This window comes from Periophthalmus magnuspinnatus, chromosome 5 (genome assembly GCF_009829125.3).
Source record: "Periophthalmus magnuspinnatus isolate fPerMag1 chromosome 5, fPerMag1.2.pri, whole genome shotgun sequence".
NCBI lineage: Eukaryota > Metazoa > Chordata > Actinopteri > Gobiiformes > Gobiidae > Periophthalmus > Periophthalmus magnuspinnatus.
In genome coordinates, this window is record NC_047130.1 from 20196586 (window position 1) to 20220112 (window position 23527).

The window sequence follows — 23527 nt, forward strand, 5'->3', positions numbered from 1 at the left end:
ATTTATTTTTTTATTTATTTATTTTATTTAAGTGACCCTTATACTCCGTCGTATACTTAACATCAGACCTGCTGTATTTCAACAACAAAATCTGCATTTTAACCCATGTATTAAATTAAAAATGATTGGCCTATTGCTGGGTTTCAGATGAAATCACAACATTCTATTGGCCAATATTAAAACAGATAGGAAACAATTAAAATTAATATTGTCAAAATGCTAAATTATTTCGTAATACAGTGTGTTTTTGGGTTTGTCAATAATTGGAAATACCAGATTCAACATTTGTGAAGTTACCCTTAAGGATATTTCATGGCAAAGTACAAGGTGAACAATATGTAAATCTGGCTCGTACCTCCATCTGGGTGTATGGCATCATCACATCACTAGAATCTGAAAACTACCAATAAAATGTTGTAATGTCATCTGAAACGCAGCAATAGTTTGATGAGTATATCTGCCAAGGCAAAGAACTTGAAAGTACATAGATGTTGGCACTTGGGGGCGACACTGACCACGTCTTCGTTACTTGGAGGTTTGCTTTGCTGTTCATTATTTTGTATAAATTAATGCGTAATTCTTTGCGTAATCCTGGCTTTAAACTTTTTCATCGTTTACCATATGCTACCACTTTCTTGTATTTAATTAAGTACTTCTTAAGTTTGTACTCTTCACTTCACCTTGGTTCTCTGAGGGCGAGGGATGCTGCATTGAATGAGTAAATCCACTAATCACGGGCAGTGGAGTGGAGGAGGGCGCAGAGTCGAAGAACAAGGGAGCCAGGGCGCACAGACTTTGGGGGACACTTTAGTTTAGTACGTTTATGTTGCACCTTTTAAAACTGTCTGGAATGAAGTCTGTTTTGAAGCCAGAGAATGGTATGAGTTAAACCTTGCATCTTTTTGTCTTTTGTCTCCTCATCCTCCATCCGTCTCCAGCTCCGTTGCGCACTGGACCCCTTCCGCCTAACGTCTCTCCTCTCCTCGGATGATGATAATGTGGACTTTACCGGCTCTTCTCCTGGCTCTTTCCCCAGCTGTGGTGCACGGGAGCTGGGGTTGTCAGCTCCCGCACGACTGGAGACCCCAAACCGAGTCGTGCCGTGCCGAGTTGGCTGAAATAATCGTTTTTGCCAAAGTTTTAGCGCTGCACAAGGAGACGTATAGTGTGTATAATTATCTTCCATGGCAGCACGACACGGATTTGTTGTATTCTGCAGAGATTGAGTTGTTGTGTGACCAGGCGTGGGGCAGCATGCTGGAGATGCCCGCGGGATCCCGGTTTAACGTGACGGGGCTCGGGTACTTCCCCTGCTTCTCCTACAGCGTCACGGAGAACAACAACTACTACTTCTTTCTCAAGTGAGTCCTAAAGTGACAGATGATTGAATTTAAATTTGATAAAGAGACAATTAAAGATATCCTATATAAGATATGTTCAGCACACAATGGTGTTAATATGCAACAATGAACGTGGGAGGTATTTTGTACATCTGTGATTTTTACCAATGTAACCTTTAATAGGCTTCTTACAGAGATGATGAAATTAGAAACATTTAATTACATATTAATGAACAATAGAAATGCATTTGAGTAATTCTTCAAAACAGGTAAGTACCCAGGGCCGGCCCAGCCTATAACCAGACTAAGCAGCTGCTCAGGGCCCCGAGGCCACCAGAGGGCCCCCAAGAGCCCATGCATTTATATTGAAAATAATATAATATATATATAAGTTTTGTTGGACACAGGGCTTGTGTGTTTACAGCAGCCTAAATAGCCCTCTAAAACAATTACATTTGTTTTATATCTATAGTAGCAAAATATCTGCTGCTACATTTGTTCTAGATTTGGGCAGAGGTCAGGGAAACTACGCTTTTACACCGGTGCAAGGCCCCTGTATGATGTAAATTTAAGCCCACTGTCACCAACTGGAACACATTAAAATCAGCCAGACACTAGTCTAGAATTTCAAAAATCTTGTCTTGACACCCTTATATATTTGTGTACTGTTCTTGTGACTATAGTAGTTGTGACATTCTGGATGTTTTCAGTCTGATGTTGGTCAGATAAACACAAATGCAATTGGTCAAGGTGATGAGAGCAGAGTCATAATGTGTCAAATGTGAATCACCAGCAGCTGAACCAGGAGACATCTACTGCTGGGGGCACCAGAGACTAATTCAGCTTAGGGCCCCCTGAAAGCTAGGGCCAGGCCTGTTAGTACCCATGTGTTATGAGACTATAGGCCTAGAGATAGACACACTGAGAATAAATAAGGAAAAATCCACTACTGTTATACAAGGAAATGGAAATATAAATAATTAAATATACCAATGGAATGAGGAATGTCATGTGGGTCACACATTATAAATTGGATTGTGATTTGCCCATCTGTAGACTTGATAAACAACTAAACAATGAGCTTTTCTGTTCAATAGCAATTTTGGATATAAATGTCTTTTTCTTATCACATTGCCCACCTCTTTATGATCTTATTGAATCTAAAACAGTTTTTCCCAACAGCTCTTGCCAGTGGGTACTTGAAATGATTTAAGATTTAAAAGAAAGGTGACACTGAATGGTATTTGAATGTGAAATATTCTTTGTAAGTTTTGCTTTGGCTTTGAACCCACTCAGTGGTTAGAGTGTTGGTCCCCCAACCCGAAGGTCGGAGGATCGAGTCCCGCTCGGACCAAGTTCTGTCGTTGTGTCCTTAGGCAAGACACTTCACCCACATTGCCTAGTATGAAAGTGGTGTGTGCGCGAATGATAGGTGGTGGTCAGAGTGGTCGATGGCGCAGATTGGCAGCCTCGCTTCCGTCAGTCTGCCCCAGGGCAGCCGTGGCTACAATAGTAGCTTACCATCACCAAGTGTGCAAATGAATGAATAATGACTATAGTGTAGCGCTTTGAGAGGCTTTGAAAAAGCGCATTACAAGTGTAAGCCATTATTATTACTTTACTTTTTACCGACTAGACATTGGCAGTTTTCTATTGCAGCACAACTCCAGATCACATCAGGTCAGGCCCATCCCATTGTTTCAGAGGGCGCTGGCATCCTTCATTTCATGCAAACAAGAACATAAAACTACTACATAAAAGTTGCTGCTCTTTAAAACCTGCCTGGAGTTGTGTTTTGTTTCATTGACACATTGTTTGAGTAACGCTTTATTATTAGTCTGTCTACATCTTCAAATGAACCAGGACTAAACCAGGACTGCACCAGGACTATACCTGGACTAAATCTAAACCTGGTCCAAACAGGGCTTATTTTAAAGTGCATAAAACAATTACCATTTTGCTAGTTCTGCATGGCGTTCTGCATGTTACTGGACCCTAATGATTTACAGATGAGGCGTTGGTTCCCAGAAAGAAAAAAAATCAGCATATTTAAAGTTTCCCCAAAGGTCGATGTGGAGGTATCAGCCCCAGGAGCAAAAGCTCACTTTGAAAATGCCCTGGATTTGAGGCAGAACTAACCTTTGTTTTCTCTCATGTGTCTCATGCAATTAAGGTGTAGAGAGGACGAGAACAGGCTGCAGTACGTCTGTGGAAGAAATACAGGCAGGATTGAAACACGAATACAACTGCTGTACAATATGTTACTCCACTCCACTAGGTACATTTTGGTGAAAAATCTTCCACCTGCTCGTTTCCTTGGAGATGTTATTGTTTTGCCTGGAAAGTTCTACGGCGTGTCATTAAATTTACCTATTTCCATGGAGACAGGCTGGTGAAACTACAGTCAAGTTACATTTCAGATCTATGGAGAGGTGACTACAACAATAATGCATGTTTTTCAAAGATTTTTAAATCACACCTGTAATTGAATAAATACATAAGTTTAATAACATATTGTGGTACATTACACGCAAAGAAATGACATTTCCACAGAGACAAACGAGCAGGTGATGGACAACCCCACCAGAAAAGTTACATACAGCATCTTTAAAGGAGACCTATTATGTAAAATCAACTTCTTAGAGATTTTAACCATGTTTTAGTTATTTACCCTCAGCATTTACTCCCCCGAAGTTGTATTTGGAGTGATTTGTGCATGTTTGAGCAATCTTTAATCACTTTCAAGACACTTTATTGCCACTCAACTCTTACTTTCACCGCCCCCAGCATATGCTCACCTTCTGTGTACATTCTTAATTGATGATGCGAGCAAGATTTGGCATCGTTGTGTAGTCATTTTGGTACAATTGGAAAAAAAAATCAGCTTGATCTCCCGCTATCTTGAGGTGCAGACTTTTTGTTGTGATGAGGTTTATGGTGACTTCAGCTCCCACTGGGCACCGCAGTTTTCACAGAAGTCAGTGTATTTGTTTCTTTGAAGTCGTTTTACGTGAATATTGTGATTTAAAATGTGCAAATTATAACATAATGATCCACGGGGGTCATAAATTATAGCTGAAGAGCAGACACAGGCACAATATGTCTGCATTAAGAAAAATACACCTTGACAAATCCTATTTATTGCATTATTCAGACCTTTTGAACAACTTTTGGACATAGTCTGTTATTTCATGTAGTATGTAGTTAAACAGTTCATCTGTAAAAACAAACTGCTGCACTGTATGTGGACTCATGTTTATATGAAGTTTAAAGGGCTCATATTACGCTATTTTCTGATCTGTGTTATAATGTTCTTTCCTCATCACAAACAGACCTGGAGTTGTGTTTTTGTTTCATTCACACATGTTTAACACACAAATTCTGCATATTTTGGCTGAGTTCCTTTATCAAAAATAAAACGCTCTGTTCCACCTTGTGATGTTGTGTGGTAATACAGGAAGTGCTCCACTGTGTTTTTAAAATCCACACACCTTCACTAGAACCATTTGGATCATTTCAGCCCTGGAATTGCCAATCTCTACTGATCTAAAGGTAAAAGGAGCTGTTTTAAAACTACCGCTTCATGACATTGCAAGTTGGAACAGTGAATTTTGAGCTTTGTGGATGCGGACACCTTAATAACCCAGGATTACTCAAACATGTGTGAATCAAACAAAACACAACTCCAGGTATGTTTTTACTGAGGTAACAACATTATAACATGGCTTAAAGCTCACGTGTAACATAGAACCTTTAAAAGAAAGGAAAAATACAAGTGTAACATTGAGTTGTTTTCTTTACACAGCTCATTGTGAAATACCAAGATGTCCAAAAGTACTTGAAAACAGAATAACGCAGTAATGTACTGTTTAAAAAGTGGTCCCCAGTTGAAGTCGTCAGCACTTTTCTCAAACTTTTGGGATTGACCATATCCTCCCACGCTCTCGGCTCCTCATCACAACCCCTCTGCTATTCCTGGCCTAAATTATGGCACACTTTTTCATTCTCCAGTTACAGAAACATGTGATGGCGAAGGTTAATGTCTAAAGTGTGTTGGACAGAAAAGATGCAGGAAACGACGCATTCCACAGCGGGATAATTACAGAGCCAGACGTGGACCACCTTTTGTTTCCCCTCCAGCTAAGACACCAGTGTACAGGTCTATAAAAAGAACTGTGCTGACAGGTCTGCCACTTGGCGCTATGATGGTCATAGACAAACAGAAGGATAGAACAGTATGGAGAAATATAATCAATATTAATCTAGACTTAATTCAGGACATATACATTTTAATTTCAACAAGACATTGCATTTTAGACCCAGGGGCTTTGTAAGTAGACATATTGAAGTACAAGATATTGTTACAGAGAAATATTGCGCTAAATTATAATATTGAAACTCCTTTAGACACTGACACAAAGTAAAAGGATCCCACTGAATCTAGTTTTAAATAATAGCAGAATGAACCAATAATTAGCCATAGAAGTGATCTATTCAACCCTCTCCAGCTCAAATCTGACCTTATTACTTAAAAATGGGAACAACGAAAAAACCTCCTCACTTTTGCAAGTAAATTGTGCACACGATAAATACTGAGCCCCAAAATATATTGTTCCAGCTTTCATATACTGAATGATAAGTTGATATAGTGATTATAGTGACCGGGCTCTATGTAAGTTCATCATAAGTTTACTAATTAGTGATGGCTGCTATTAACAAAAATAAACATCTCCGTATAGTTTATTTGAAATCTAGTGGTTTTCAGCTATTTTAACAATGCATCAAGAATTTGAAACTGTGACTGTGTCTTTGTTAAAGTTCAAGTACTCCTTCAAAAACACACCTGGAGTTGTGTTTTGTTTCATTCACACATGTTTGAGTAACACTTTATTATTAGTCTGTCTATACCTCCTAAGATCAAAATGCTGCGTTCCACCTTGTGATGTCATGAAGCGGTAGTTTTCAAGCTACATTTTACCTTTTGTTCAGTAGAGATTGGCAATTCCAGGACTAAAATGATCCAAAAGATTCAAGTGAAGGTGTGTGGTTTTTAAAAACACAGTGGAGCACTTCCTGTATCACCACATGACATCACAAGGTGGAACAGAATGTTTTCTGTTTGAGAGAAAAACTATGCATTATTTGTGTGTTATAAATGTGTGAATGAAACAAAACACAACTCCAGGTCTGTTTGTGATGAGGAAACAACATTATATAACAGATCAGAAAATGGCATGATATGGATGTTTAAGTGTGTACTCTTGTTTGAACGATTACTACACTTCTGTCTCATTTTGAGGTCATTTTTAATAGTTGTATTTCTAGACAATATACTCGATGTTCAAATTTTTCCCCCACAACAACACAACAATTACGTTATAAAATTTCCGAAATAGCTCCTAACGCTAACTGGGATTATTGTCAAGTAAAGTTTTAACATATTCACTTTTTAAATATCCCAAAACATTCCACTGTATGGCATTACATTTATATACTTTGCTTTTATCCAATTACAGATGTTTATACTGCAGAAAAAATACCTTGAAAATCATTCTTTCTTATTGTGAGTGGGCTTGCCCCTGCACAGATCAGACCTGTAACTTGTCCTCTTGCCGTCACATGCTTATCTGCATTGAAAGAGCTAAATGTAATGCCACACTGTGGGACATTCCAGGCAAAGCAATAACCTCCACAGAGACGAGCAGTAGTCCTGTCATGATAATTACTATATCCACTTATCGTTCAGTATTTTAATGTTGGAACAATATTTTTTATTCAAAAGTTACATACAGAGCTCAAAATGTTTTCTGTCCTCCAACAGCATCATTTTTTCTGTTTTATCTTGTCATCCATTACTCTCTGGACCTGTTTAAACTCATTATTTTGAGTGCCTTTGCCTCAGGGATGAGTTTGTCTGCTCAGATGTTAACAGTTGGATGCTCTCCCTGTTTTTAAATGGGACTTTGACAGAAAACTTCCCGAGATAAGAGCCAAACACTAAACAGACCACAATTAACAGGGAATTATGTTTAACAGAGCCGAGATAATGGTTCCCACACTTTGTATCTTTGTCAGACAGAAAAATTAAACTCTTGGAGCAAACTGTTGTGTGGGAAAGACAAGGGAGGAGAGCATTCCGTGTTAGTGTGGATTTGTCGATACTTTGCGGTGACATCATGCTTGGGGGGACTCCGTGTATGTCTATGGAGGAAGGTTCTGCAGTTACCATGGTGACGCAATGCACACACTAGCAAACATTGCCTGATAGGTTTTTAAATTACCGTAAAACTCAAGAAAAAATACAAAATCTGTTTAAACAACACATTTTTCAGGAGCCTGGGATCATTGTCATCATTGTTCACGGTCCTGATTAGGAGTTGGATTGGAGACTGAACTAACTGAAAAACTGTTAAAGAGAGGCAAGGCAAGTTTTAGATGTATAAAACTCAAACGCTGATTCCCCATGTTTAGTCCTGACTCTGGGCACCAGCAGGAGGCCGGTCCCTGAAGTCCTCAGAGTGTGAGATGGTTCATATGGCACTAACATGTTAATACTGGCTATTTGTAATGTTACTTGGACTTGTTAAACTGTACAAAATCAGCTCACTTGTTGTAGGTCCAGCTAAGTCAGTTCTTTATGTTCAGATTGTGTTAAAATGTAGATCAGAATAAGGTCTAACTTGAATAACAGAGCTACAGACAGACTAAGCATGTGTATGCCTATTGCTTCCTTAAAAAAACATGTATTCTTGCTGTGAGGGGGCTCATCTCTTCAGAGATCTGATCTATAATTTGGTTTGATGGCATCACCTGCTTGTGTCCATGGATGTAGGCAGACAAGTTTAAAGGGTCAGTTTTACGCTATTTTCTGATCTATGTTATAATGTTGTTTTCTCATCACAAACAGACCTGGAGTTGTGTTTTGTTTCATTCACACATTTAATACACAAACCTGCATATTTAGGCTGAGTTCTTCTTTCAGTCTAAAAGCCCTCTTTTCCACCTTGTGATGTCATGTGGTGATACAGTAAGTGTTCCATTGTGTTTTTAAACTTGATACACCTTCACTAGAACAAAAGGTAAAAGGAGCTGTTAACTTGAGCATTAACAGAGCATTTTGTGCTTTGGAGATATAGACAGGCTAATAATGCAGCATTATTCAAACCTATGTGAATGAAACAAAACACAGCTCCAGGTATGTTTTGGATAAGGTAACAGCATTATAATATGACTTAAAGCTCACAAGAGTCAATTCTGCATAACATAGGACCTTTAATGGCCTATGCTGGAACATTCAAGGCAACGGAATAACATATCAGAGGATGTCTGTGTAATCCCTCATCCAGGTCTGATCCAAAGCAAATGATGAAGTTTAAATCTGTCAACTGGACAAATCGCTGCTCATCCAAGCCGCTTCTTCAGTTTACTTCTTCATGAACTGCAGAAGCGTCTTGGATGAGCAGCCAAACGTCTTCACCCCTACAACGATTTGTCCAGTTGACAGATTTAAACTTTGTCTCTTGCAACATATCAGAAGAGACAAGAAGATGGCAGACCCTCTATTTAACGATCAAAACAATCAAAATGTTCCCACCACTTTCACTATTTTAAGTTAAAAAAAAGTTTTGTCTGGAGCTAAATACATCTCTCCGATCCATCACCAGAACAGCTCAGAGCTGAACTCCCTGTGGGCTTTTGAATGGGAACGATCCATTGTTGCTTTAAAGACATATGTTTAGTGGAAACAGGAGCCTTATGCAAGAACTGCACACTGTTAGCCTAAACGCTACATGTGCGCCAGTAGCATGCAGGATACGGAATGGAAAATATTATAAATGTGAGATTATAGCAGGTTCAATTGGAGCCACTATTTATTGCTCCAGTACGTCTACATTGGATCAAAACCTGAAAGTCAATATGTAATATTTTTGTGGTAGAGGGTTCACTACTTGTTACTGCTGTGCTGGGAATGTTCCACAGTATGGCATTAGACTTATGTAATTGGGGGACACTGCAAGGTCAAGTTCTGTGGAGCAATGACCCCACTCGCAGGTGGTGTTTTATAGCAATAAAAAACACTTGCCACATAAATAATGAAAACATGGAGATTAGACCAATTTAATGCTGTACTATGAAACATTCTAGACAAGGCTCTAAGAGTGAGTGACAGGAAGTGGGGACCCCAGTGGAAAAGTTGCATAGTTTGACCAGAGGTGGAAGAAATACTCAATTTACTAAATTTTCTCAATGTTACTTAAGCAAAAGTGCAGATACAGAGGCAAAGATTTACCCAAGTAAAAGTAAAAGTACCACATGAGAATATCTACTTAAGTGAAAGTATTTAAGTATGTTTAAAAAATGTACTTTTAGAATTAAAAAGTAAAAGTATTTCACACAGATTTCCCCCAGCAGTAACAATATGATACAATTTTTTTTATTTTTCTTATGAATTTTGTGTATTTATGTTTGTTTGCTCAAGTTTAAACTTGAAAACTTCAGTCAGGATGTTACCACAAACATATCATAAAAATGTATGTTTATCCTTGATCTAAATGTTGTTTTTTTTAAAATTAGAATAACCTTTTTTCCACTGACTTGCCCCACGTCTCCAGTGAATTACAAGCCAAAGATTCAATGGGATTTTCTGAATGTTCCATTTATCTGTTTCTAATGTAAAGCGTGTGTTCAGAGAACGAGAGGGAGAGGAAGAAAGAGGGGGAAGGAGAGAGGAGAAAGAGCAAGAAAAGAAAGAAAGAGGGAGAGAGGGAAGGAGGAGAAAGGGAGGAAAAGACAGGGGGCAGAGGAGGAAGAGAAGAGTAAAGAGAAAGGAGAGAGAAAGGAGAGAGGGAGGAGAAAAGGAAAAGGGTGAATGAATGTGGGAGAGAGAAGGTGGGGAAGACAGAGGAGGAAGACAGGAGTAGAGAGAGAGGAGAGCGAGGGAGGAGAAAAGAGTGAATGAAAGTGGGAGAGAGAGGGGGAAGAGGGGAGAAACAGAAAGGGAGAGAGGGGAGCAGACAGGAGGAAAACAGGAGTAGAGAGAGAGGAGAGCGAGGTAAGAGAAAAGGGTGAATGAAAGTGGGAGTGAAAGGGGGAAGGGGGGAGAGGAGAGAGGAGGGGTAGAGGGATAGGTAGAGGGGAAAAGAAAAAGGGGGTAAGAGAGGAGTGGAGGGAGAGAAAGAAAGAGAAAGGTGAGGAGAGCATGAGGGGGCAGAAAAGGAGAGGAGAGAATGGCAGAGGGAAAGAGAGAGAGGAGAAAGAGAGAGAGGAGAGAGAAAAAGAAGGGGTGATGGGGGGCCTCAAAACAAACGCATCTGGACTCCATTGAGAACTAAATCATTGAATAAACCCCAAATCCAGTCCACTACAATATCTGTTTTTTGCACTGTGGTTGGCATAATTCTGCTGTAGACCTGGGTAAATCCGGGGTTGAAACTTGCTTTTGTCCCAGTTTGTCCTGATTTTAGGCAAGACCTGGTTTAGACCCGGTTTAGACCTGGTTTATACCCGGTTTAGACCCGGTTTAGACCCGGTTTAGACCCAGTTTATTCTGAGTTCAATTTGATTTTGTTCTGGAGTATTATAGATTTAATGAGATGGTTTATTTTATGGGTTTATATTTTTTTTTATAGCCATGTCCTTGTTTAATCCTGCTTTTGCCCTGGTTTTGTTCTGGATTAGTCATGGTTTAGTCCTTGTTTAGTCTGAGTTCAGATCTGATTTAGTGGATTCTGGATTATTTTAGATTTAATGTGGTAGTTAGTTTTATGGGGTTATATGGGTTTTATAGTCCTGTCCTTGTTTATTTTATGATGTTAGATATTTGTATAGTCATGTCCTTGTTTAAACCTGGTTTTGCATTGGATTAGTCTTGGTTTAGTTCTTGTTTAGACCTGGTTTAGTCTGAATTCAGATCAGAATTTGTCCTTGATTATTATAAACTTTAATATTTAACCTATTTTATAAAGTTACAGCTTTGCATAGTGTCCATGCCCTTGTTTAATCCTGGTTTTGCTCTGGTTTAGTTCTGGTTTAGTCCTGGGTTAGTCCTGGTTTAGTCCTGGTTTGATTCTGGTTTAGTCCTGGTTTAGTCCTAGTTTAGTCCTGGTTTAGTCCTGGTTTAGTTTGAGTTCAGATCTAATGTCCTGGAGTGTTATAGGCTTACTGTGGTGGTTTATATTACAAGGCTATATGGGTTTTTATAGTCATGTCCTTTTGTCCTGGATTAGTCCTGGTTTAGTTCTGGTTTAGACCTTGAACCCCGCACATCTGGACCTCATCTCGGGTCCCGGGGGAGTCCGGGCCTAGTCTTGTCCTGATCGTGGATGAAGTGTGTGGCGTGCGTTTGTTGATACTCTGCGAGGGAGAAGCAGAAGGAACCCAAAGGTCAAAACGACCCTGACACAAAAATAAATGCTGCGATTGGACTGGAGTTTTGGGGAGTCTTTAAGGACATATTATGCTCGTTGTAGTATTTAGTATGATACTCTAATATACAGAGATCATTATTTATTATATTATATTATAAAACGGCTTAATAATAGAAATAGGTCCATTGAATTCCTGTTCGAAACTGCAGAACTGAAAAGCCCCGTGTGAAGTTTTTATTATAGAAAAATGGATAGGTTCGTGAAGCCTACATGTATGACCTGGTGTTTGAACTTTTTGAATAATTGCAAGTAATGGTGCGTTTCAGGCAACTGGTAACCGCCTCCAACTTGTTAAAATTCCATGGAACGTTGCTAAAACTTGTGAACTGGGAGATGGTTGAGAGACTTCGACTTCAGATCCGAGCAGTAAACCAGCACATAAACAATGTAAACATTTGACACAGGTTAAAGCTGAAAAATACATTTGTATAGCATTTACATTTCTTCAGCTTGTGGTTTAGCATTAGCCATATTGTTGACATTGTGACCACCCATGGCTCGCAACAAATGTAAAGATTGACACAGGGAGTCATCAAAAATTGTAGTTTATTTTAGATACTGGCCACTGGTTAAAATTTTACAATAACAAAATGTGAAAATGTACAAAGGTGCATAGGACAAAAGAGAGGACAACAACATGAGTGGTACTAATATAAAGCCAGAGGCACTGGGCCCTGGTTCCCAAGACCCACCCCTTAATGGGACGATGGGAGCAGTCACAACATACAATAAATTCAGCTAAAACTCTACCAAACCATCTAACTTTTTTTTTTTTACCTTTCAGCTCTTGTTAGTTAGTATCTATAATGAGACATAGATGTTACTTATAAAGTTCAAATAAAAAACAAAATAAGATAAAGTTTGTCTCTAGTGTAAATAAATGATTAAGCATATAAAAGCATCCATACAATACATGTACTTTGATAATAATTTAATTGTGTGGTAATAGATTTTTTATTCTTCAGGATGGATGAAGATTACAACATCCTTCCTCATGGAGTGAACTTCCAGGACGCCATATTCCCCGATGTTCCCGAGAATCACCGCATGTTCTCCAGTCTGTTCCAATTCTCCAACTGCACCCATGGGACCCAGGTCCACAGCTTCACTGCAGAGTGGGAGGCACAGGAGGACACCAGGGTAACTATTTTCATTATACAACAAGGAAAATGGTGTAGTCCTGGTTTAGTCCAGTCCTGGTTTAGATAGTCATGGTTTAGACCTGGAGTATTCAATGCACACAGGAGGATAAACATTTTTATTATTGTTATTACAAAAAGGAGCCTAAGCTGCTTTTGAGGTGGAGCATATTGACAAAAATGAAGATCCTGATTTTTTTGGATGCATGGAGTTCAGGATTTAGGACTGTTGCCATGGTATTTAACAACTTAAAACAAAATATCTTATCTTTTGAGAGGTGAAAGGTCCTCAAAATGTTGTCTTAAACAGAAACCTAAAACCCATGGCCATGAACAACAATAATAGTTAAGATGGAGAAAAGGAGAGAGACAAAGATGATGCAAAGGATGAAGAGGAATGGGTCAGATGGAGCTGAGGATGAAGAGGAGAGGGTCAGATGGAGCTGAGGATGAAGAGGAGAGGGTCAGATGGAGCTGAGGATGAAGAGGAGAGGGTCAGATGCAGCAGATGATTTATGTTTTAAATAGACTGTTCAAAGACCTTCCCTTTTCCAAACATTTAACTGAAATGAAAACCATAAAATGCATTTTGGTCAGAGCACAGACGAGGATTAAACGGAAAAATTGCAAAACATTCGACCACAGTTGGCTCAGATGAAGTGAGTTGGTGGATTACTTTCTTCTGTTCCAAAACATCCTAATATGGAGATAATTGAGATCATGTGACCACCCCTGGCTTGTTACCATGGCATTTTATAGCTATAATATGTGTTACTGCAACATTTACTGGGGTCAGTTCAGAGTATTCCAAATAAGGTGCCATGTTGATTTCAATAACAAAGGAGGTTCTATCAACAGGAAGTTTAAAGGTCAAACATGGTGCTAAATCAGCTTTTTGTTATCTTTCAGACATTTCATCAAGAAAAACATACTTGGAGTTATGCTTTGTTTCATTCACATTTCTGAATAGCATATTTAGACTCTGAATGCACTCTATTCCACCATGTGATGTCATAACGTGGCAATCCTGGAAAAGCTCATCTCTGTACATTCAAATTACCTTTACTACTTACTGATGTAACCTGTCGTGTCACAGCACCAACCACCAGGGTCACGACCTTCAACAGGACACGGCACCTCTAGTTTGACCGAGAGCAGACGACTAGCCTATTAGCTATGTCCATTTATATATACAGTCTCAGATAAAAACATTAAATAGAAACAAAAGCTTTTATTTGAGTCTTTTTTTAATGCAATTGAGCTTTAACTTATATACCTGTCCTTGCAGCCCCTGCTGATGTTTGGTGCACAGGAAAACAATGCCTCAGACAATTCAAATCATGTTTTACAATGTGAAATACTAGTATTCTCAAAACTCAGTGTGATGCATGGTCTATTACCTTTTATTAGTACAATTTGCATTTCCTGTATGTTTCCTCTGCTTTGAATGGCTTTCAGTCCTGCCTTATCCTATTTAATGAATCTAAACCTTTTGGCCTTATCTCCTTCATTCTGTCTGTTCCCAATCAACAGCTGAGTCCATATAAAATGAAATGAAGCACGTTTTGTTCCACTCTTCGGTCAAAGCAGTGATTATAATTGTACTGTGACGTCATGGTAACGGCTCTGTGTCCTGATGTCATCTCCTTCGGTCTAAATACAAACAGACACAGATCCCTGTGGAGAGGTTTGGACAAAGAGGAGCAGCTCAGGTCACACCATAGACTGTTTATATAAATGAACATAGCTAACCTGCTAGCTGCCACGTTCCAAATAGAAAGTGCGCATGGACACTTCCGACTCCATTGACTCTAGCTCCAGTTCACCTTACTTTATTGGAAAACTGTTGCCCCTCCCTCCGTACTGCTGTCAGACCCGCCATTTTGGTCTTAAAATATTCGTATTAATCTGCTCTACATGATTCTGGTATATTTATTTTGCTACTGTGTCTGTAAATCAATATATGAGCATTAATAACTGTCAAATCAGGTGCGTTCTTTCCCTGAGGTCACTCCCACTAGCATTACCAACAGTTTTGATTGACAGCGTTGCTAAGCTAAACCTTCCATTCTTCTCAATCCAACCTCGCTGCTTCCTGTTAAACCAATGGTACAGCCTTACTCCAGATTGGCTCTTTAGTTGCTATGATACACATGGTCAGAATTCCTGATATGCAACTCAGTTTCAAATTGGCCCTTATAACTGCTCTAGCCTCGATGAGCTTCATTTGACTGGAGCCAAACGCTGTGGGCGACGTCACACTCCCTTAGTCCACTTCTTTATTCAGTCTGTGGGTCACATACAGTCCTGGTTTAGGCCTGATTTGCAGTATACCTGTTATATCTGCAGAGAAGACGGTCAGGTTGAGCAGAGGATGCAAAAGAGATACATCACAGAAGTGTTTAGAAAGAAGTTTAAATGTATGTTATGGAGCTTTATTGGTGAAGGGTCTGCCACCTGTTGGAAGTGTTAAGTTATGGTCTTGTCTGGAATGTTTTTAGCATTATAAACACCTGTATTTGAATAAATAGGATAGGACAGGACACAATAAACAGGTGTTTTATTCTACCTATGTATTGTGTGAGCTTTATTTTATTTTTTTGTAAATCACTTTGGTTTAATTGTTTTAAATATGCTACATAAATAAACTTGAAATGAACTGATATGCACACTGGTCCAGTTTAATGCCATATACTTGAAATTTCTAGTGTATCCAAGGCAATAACTTCGCCATGAGGACAAGTATGCAACAGAGAAAAATGAATGCACTTCTGATATTCATTTTTGTTGCCTAGCCCACCCGTATCCTTACAACAATATAATGGCTCATATAAATACACTACTTATAAACTACTGCCTGCTCTTTCATTCCAAATATACAGCTAAACCTTCAATTCTTCTCAATCCAACCTCGCTGCTTCCAATCTCGTTTTATTTGAACACTTAATCTCGCATTTCCTTCAAAACACACAAAACCTGCTGTGTATTAGATAGCAGTAAGTAACTCAAAACTCCACTTTCTTTCCAAGACTGGTTTAAAAGAAACATTTATAGTTGTCTGCAGGGATGGTTTCCAAGCCCACAGCAGCTTAATTAGAGATGTACACTGTGTTTTCCTCTATTCTTTATGGACTTTATGAGCGTCTTAAAACTTCCATGTGGCAGCGATTGTGTCTGAGTGTTTGTGATTACTCAAATATTCATTCGTGCAGATTTTAATTTTGTTTGGAAAGCGGAATGGGACGGGTTTTTATCACACAGAGCCAAGTTTAAGGGTCAAAAGATAAAATGGGGTTATTATGTTACGGTTTACGTGTTCCATGTTTTGTTATCATAAAACATACCGAGACTTGTGTTTCTGTTGCTCTTGAGTAATCTTTCATATTTGTCTCGTCAAAGCTCAAACCGCTTGATCCCCCCTACATGATGTCATTGTGTGGTAATTCAGGTGTTACAAAATATTATAGGATCTTTGGGAAAGAAAAAATCATTTGGGGTTTTCAGAGAGCGCCGCAGGTCAAAGCATGCACAAATCGAAGAGCCACAAACTGGGACACGCTTTGGCTCATTGCAACTGAAAGTCAGATTTGGAATCTCCTTTTTATTCAGAAGAACATTGTTAATCATTCAGATGAAGCCTGTAGTAAAGATGGTGTCACGCATTGTCGCTTTATAGCAAGAAGGGTCTGGGTTAGTCTCATGGGTTGTTCCTTTCTGTGTAGAGTTTGCATGTTTCTCCACGTGTCTGGGTGGGTTTCTCATAACCCAGAACATGCACAATAGAAGCATTGAAGATGAGTCAAATGCAGAGGACAAGTTTCACTAAGGGGACAGTAAAGCGAACAACACAGAGTTGTTGCTTGGAACATTACCTTACATTCACACAGACAAAATACTTGTTATTGAGGGTTTTAATTGTATGTTTTTATGTTGTTTTTTGTGTTTTTTTTATTATCATAGACTGTATATATAAATGGAGCTAACCTATGCAGCTAAGTCGCTACGTTGGGCTCCATCGACTCCTCCTCGGCTCGGCTCCCCCTTTCTATTGAAAAATGTTCTTATTAACCCGCTCTACATAATGCTGATATTTTAATTGCACTATTGTGTCTGAAAATCAAGATATGAACATTAATAACAGACAAATCAGGCGTCTCTTCTTTTCCCAAAAGTCACTCCTGCTAGCGTTTGTAACAGGTTTGATTGACAGCGTTGCTAAGCGCACACTCCCTGCTAAACCAGCAGTGTGAGCGGGAAGAGGCGTAACCTTCAACAGCCTCGGTCCAGATTGCTCTTTGGTTGCTATGATACTCACGGTCAGAACTTGGCTCCAAATTGGCCCCTATAACTGCTCTCGCCTCGATGAGCTTCATTTGACTGAAGTTGAACGCTATGGGTGACGTCACACTCACTTACTCCATTTCTTTATTCAGTCTAATTAACTTTGTCAATTCAGTAGAAGCAGGAAGGCCACATTTGGTCTGGTCATAGGTTGGACTCCCCTGGCCGAGATGCTTGAGATGTTGCAGTTTGACTTTCCAGAGCGCAAATCAAACTATCAATCCTCTGGTTATAAGTCCACTGCTCTACCCCAGCCTCTGTCCTGTGCCACTGTATTTCACAGTCTTCTTTGCTCAGACAGATCATGTGGGATTTCACCTCTTTAAAGCTCAAATATTTTCCAACTTCAAATTTTCACCCTCCCAAAAGGCTCCATAAACCTGCACAGAGCCGACCATCTGTGGGCTGCAGGTTACGAGGCACCTGTTGCTAATGAGCTAAGCAAACCATTTTAGCCTAACTTCCCAAATCTCACCACAACATTCAGAGTTTGTCCAGGCTTATCTTAAAAAAACCAACACTGTTGTATTGTCTGACAGCGTGTCCTCACCATAACGGGGTTTAGCTGCTTGGAGTGCTGCGTTATAAAGTTTCTGGTCTTTTGGATCTCAGTGGGACATAAGTGAGAACATGTGTCAGGAGTCAGCAGCTTATGTTTCCGTGGTAATGCAGTTAGCAGACTGTGCCCTGAGCAGAGGGGATGGGAGAGGTTTCATAATAAGGCTTTAGCGACATGCACCTCCATGTACCTTCTTTGTAAAATGACTTCTGTGGATAGTGTATTAGAAGTAACAGTTTAAGAACTTATAATGGTATCAATAGTATCAGCAGGCCTATCAGTAGAACAGTTGCAGTATTAGTTGTGGTAGCAGTGCTGGTGGTGGTAGTAGTAGTAGTAGTAGCAGTATTTATGGTGGTTACAGCAGTTGAATGGTAGTAGCAATGGTTGTTGTAGTGGCAGTTGGGCCAAATTGGGTTGTCAAAAGATACTAAAACTAGTATTGGAACTATATACTATTTTGAACATGCATTGATACTGAAATCCCATAAAATCCCATAAACAGGAAAAATTTGGACCTTTCCTGAATAGTTTTTGAATAGGCTCGATTTATTTCAGAACTAGTAGACCACATGCTTGAAATTTTTGTAACGTGACAACATTAATAGTTGGGGTTGTAACTTTAAAGATAGAGGAAATGAAAAAAACGTTTTGCAGCAGGAGATAGTAGTAGTATTCTAGTGAATTCAAGGAGCAAATGCTCAAAAAATAATTATAGATCAATGTGGTGATTTGCAATTAACAAAATGTAAACTAATGATCTGCGTGTGTAATAAATAGTCTCTAAAAAACAGATAAAATAAAAGTAATGAAAACAAAAGTCATACATCTTCATTGAAGCTGTAAAATGGACAGTTACAGTAACAGCTGTACAATCAGAGAACATTTATTTTCACATTTCTGGATTGAAAGGACTTACAGCTTTTGGCAGAGACGGAGCTCTGCGAGGATTCCCAAAGTGCACATCCAAAATAAATCAGGTTTTCCAAGAATCTGTCGAGTTTTATGTGATAAAAGTTACTCCGTCTGACAGCAGCACAGTGAACACAATCTGCACTGACAGAGATTCTTCAATGTGTTTAAAGGTTTATAAAATACACTTTTCTGCTCTGTCAAAGTTAACTATCAAATAGAACAATATTTTATGTGTATTTTTGTAGTAAAAGAAAATTAAATTCTGTCAACTGGACAAAAATTGAAGTGAAGACGCCAACCTTCAGATCAGTGAACAAACGCTCTACCAACTGAGCTACTGTCTTTTCTCTTGAAGTTGTTATGCCAATGTGTCTGTTTAAATACCACTCTATTTGAACTATGTTTAACAAGTAATCTGTAACCTGTCCATGAGTGTCAGAATGATGAAAAGTTGGGACATTTACCACAGCAATTAACAATTCAAAACAAAATATAATATTTTTTGAATGGTCAACCGTCCCCAAAATGGCACCGTATAGCAATGATTTCAATTTAAGTTAAATTTTCTTATTACTAATTAAGTTTTTTGGCATTTTTCTTTCAGTTGCTGTGCTCTACGGTGCAAAAGGCTTTATTTGAAGAAGAGGAGCGCGTTCAGAATTTGACCCAACAAGTCCGAGTTTTGGAGAAAGCGAATGGCCATCTGAGAGAGAGAGTGAAAACCTTGAAACGTCAGCTACGGCAAGCCCAAAGGGACAATAAGGACCAGCAGACTCTCAATCTCAAACAGATTTATGAGTCCACGCAACCTCACCCCGATCAGGATACAACCGGAGAGGAGAAAACAGCACCAAGCAAAAAGGGACCCAACAGGAAACTAAAGACTTAGAATTGTACAGTAACCTACTGGACTGTATACAGCTTAGTAGTATGTATATAAGGATAGGGTAATAATGCATTCATTTTATATAGCGCTTTTCCATACGCTCAAAGTTATTCATTCCATACTCAGTGGTGGTAGAGTAATATTGTTGCCAGTGCCACAGCTGCCTTGGGGTAGACTGATAGATGCAAGATGGCCAATTTGTCAAACACCACCAATCACTCAATTATACACATAAGTCATATATTCACAAGTGTTCTTGAACAGTTTAGTCCTGATGTAGACCTGTTCTTGTTCTGGTCATAGACTGCATGTATAAATGAGCATAGCTAACCTTCTAGCTGCCACGTACGAAATAGGAACTGATCATGGGGTGCGCTACCAGCTCCATTGTCTCTGGCTCCAATTCACTTCACATTGGAAAACTGTCACCCCTCTCTCCGTAACGGTATTAAAATGTTCGTATTGGCCCGCTCTACATGATCCTAGTATTTTTATTTCGCTATTGTGTCTGCAACTCAAGATATGAACATTAATAACAGACAAATCAGCTGCCTTCTTCCCCCAAGGTCGCTCCCACTAATGTTAGCAACAGGTTTAATTGACAGTTGATATTACGGGTGACGTCACACTCACTTAGTCCACTTCTTTATACAGTGTATGATTCTGGTCTCGTCCTTGTTTAGTTCCAGGTTTAGTCCTAATTGAGTTTGGGGAACCTTGGTTTATCCCTCCACAAAGTTGTTCTGAAATGCACAGATTCATATATTAGTTTAGCAATTTAGAATTCAACTCTTAAACTGTCAGTGTTCTTGAAAATGTTTGAAAAGTGCACACATCAAATCACCGGTGTCTGTGTACACTATAAAAGTAAGTGAAAGTTGATGTAAAGTGCTTTGAGTGTCTTAAAGGTAGAAAAGCGCTATGTATATGTCAACATTTACCATTTTATCTGGCCTAAATCCTCCTCCTGTCATCTTCTTCATCTTCTCCTCCTATTCACCAGAGTTTAAACCCCATAAGAAGATATTTTCCTCTATAGAACCTTTACATCCTCTCCCTTCCCCACACCTACAGTATACAGTAAGAACTCTTATGTTGGTTTAGCAATTTAGAATTCAACATTTCCTCAACTGTTTATGTTCTTGAAAATGTGTAAAACGCGCACGCATCAAATCACTATTACCAAATTTTCCCAAACATTACAATAAGACTTTTTCCCCAACTCAACCTTATTTCAAAACATTGTTGTTGTATCTGTGCTGGACACAATTGCATTTCTTTATATTGTATTTTCATCAAGCAAAAAAATCTCTCGCAGAATCTGTTACGAAGCTTAAAGTTTTGTCATTTGAGGATGCTTGTTTTATATTGTAATATTAACATGAGAAAATGCAGCTTAGACAACTATTTTTATACTTGATGTGTGGGTAAGCTTGTCCTTGTTGTTTTGTTTTTATTTTGACAATATTATATTACAAGAACTGTTTTAAGTGTTTTGTATTTGATAAACAGGTGCTGAGCATCTACTGCGAGCCTATGAGGTCCGAGATTATTGTGTAATCATTGTTTTAAGCCAAAAATGCTGTTATTGGTAGCTATTAGTAAACTGTTTAAAGCCATAAGTGTATTACCAACGGAGCAGGGGCGGCGCCAGGAGGGGGCTTGAGGGGGCACTGGGCTCAGATACAATGGCCAATGCTCCTCCATAGCTCTCCCTAAGACAAATCCAATTCTGAGTGTTCAAAATGACACTACAATATATTTTAAAAAGTACATGTTTTATAAAATCACTACAGTTGAACTTGATTAAAACAGGAAAACAAACACAGAAGGGGGTGGGGATGTGCTCCATTGTTAAAAAGCTCCAAGAAAACAGAGACAGAGAGAGAGTATAATAGGTGTGCAAGATATACATATAGAGAAAGGAAATAGAGGGAGCACCCGCATTGAAGACCTTAGCAGCCCCTTAACCCCTTCAACTAAAATGTCTGGTGCTGCCCCTGCAAGAGTACAGTATATAGTATAGGCTAAGAACATTTCAGTGGTAGGGCCTGCCATGTTTTAACAGGAAAAGTATTTTTAGGATACTATCACTTTAAAACTTTGTAACATAGAACATTTATATTTTTACATGTTGCACAGTTACAAAATTTATGATACTGTAGTGATACATTTTATGATAAAAGCATCAGAAATAAAATAAAAATAAACAAAAAATTGTTTCGCAAAAGTATAGCAATTTCTGGCGATGTTTCAGAATGTTTTATATTTTGCAATGGCATGAAACGTATTTAGAAAAACCTTGAAATGTAAAAAACCTAAAATTATATTCAAACTAAACTTCACAATAAGTTCACGTCTGCCGACTTCTATGCACCAAACCAAAACATATTTACAGCTTACACGTTGTTTACAAGAATTGTGTCATTTCTCATGTGTTACTTACTTGCATAATCTTGTGTATCACTTTAGTTTTGATAATAAATGAGTCTTTATATAAGCCCGCAGAGCCTTTTCTCTTATGGTTGTGCTCAGTCCTGTTCTGAGGTTCTTTGGCCGTTCCACTCACATTCTTCTATGGTCTAGTGACACTCAACACTTTCAGATCCTGGACTACTGCCTCTGACTCGCACCATTTATCACAAACACACACCTCATATAACCACATCTAATACTGTTACTACTACTACTACTATTACTGTTACTACAACTACAACTACAAATTGTATGTTTATTAATCTTACTACAGTTTATTACTATTGACACCACTATTGTTAATTTTATAGTACCATTACAACCACTATTACTACTACTGTTACTACTCCCACTACTCTTTCTCTTACAACTCCTACTACTCCTACTTGCTACTACCCCTGAGCTCTAGTGGTGTTGTTGTGCCATTGTTCCTTTCATTACTATTGCTATTACAGGTACTGATATTGCACATACTTATACTTCCTGTACAGCACATTCTCGTAAAACTAACTCTGTCAATCACATTTGGCTTAAAAATGTAAATAATGAAACATGCTGCGAACATGTGTGGAAGATAATTCTCAAAATGTATTCCAGCTTGATGTAGTTTCCTCTTTTGTGCTTCCTTTCTATTCTGTACTGCTGCTTTTGATATTTCTACTGCTACAACTACTACCATTCTACTACCATTACCAATGATGCATGTACATCTACTGCAACTATTATTAGTCTAGCCCTACAGGATTTCTTCAAATACTACTACTACAACTATTACTACTACTACTACTGCTACTTCTACTACTACTCCTAGTCTATGCCTACTATACTATTACACTATACTAGACCCTATACTGCTGTTGTAGGATGGATTGAAGTAGTCTGAGAGTTGTAAGAAGAGACGTGAGGCTGCAGTTCTAACACAGGAGAAGTTTATTTACCATCAGAATAGGACCCAGCTCCTGGAGACATGAACCCTCATCACACTGTGACAGTGATGTCCATTCAGTCTAGTGCAGTCCAGTCACCATCTAGCTATGGTTCAGTTGTAGGGAGTATCATACCTTTGTACAGCAGTGCATTTTGTAGTACACCTACCACTACTCCTGCTTCTACTACTACCACTATTATCAGTACTATAGGTGCTACTGCTGTTGCTACTACAACTACTACTACTATTACTACAACTGCTACTTCTACTACTACTACTACTACTAATGTCTAGGCCTATATGCTTCTACTATTGACACTACTACTACTACTGCTACTACTACTACTACTATTTGCACTACTACTATTACCCATAGCCCACTACGCTTCTTCCTTACTACTACTACTACTACTACTACTATTACTACTACTACTACTACTACTACTACTACTACTACTACTATTACTACTATTATAACTACTACTGCTGCTATTACTACTACTTGTCTATGCCCACT

At 38.8% G+C, this 23527-nt stretch overlaps 1 protein-coding gene across 1 annotated transcript; it reads left to right on the forward strand.

Moving 5' to 3' along the window:
* Positions 1 to 729: 729 nt before the first annotated feature.
* Positions 730 to 22105, forward strand: ccdc3b (coiled-coil domain containing 3b). Its single transcript, XM_033966695.2, has 3 exons — positions 730 to 1361; positions 12733 to 12907; positions 19326 to 22105. Exons 1-3 carry the CDS (start codon positions 988 to 990, stop codon positions 19608 to 19610), a joined length of 834 nt encoding a protein of 277 aa, XP_033822586.1. The 5' UTR covers positions 730 to 987; the 3' UTR covers positions 19611 to 22105.
* Positions 22106 to 23527: the final 1422 nt, after the last annotated feature.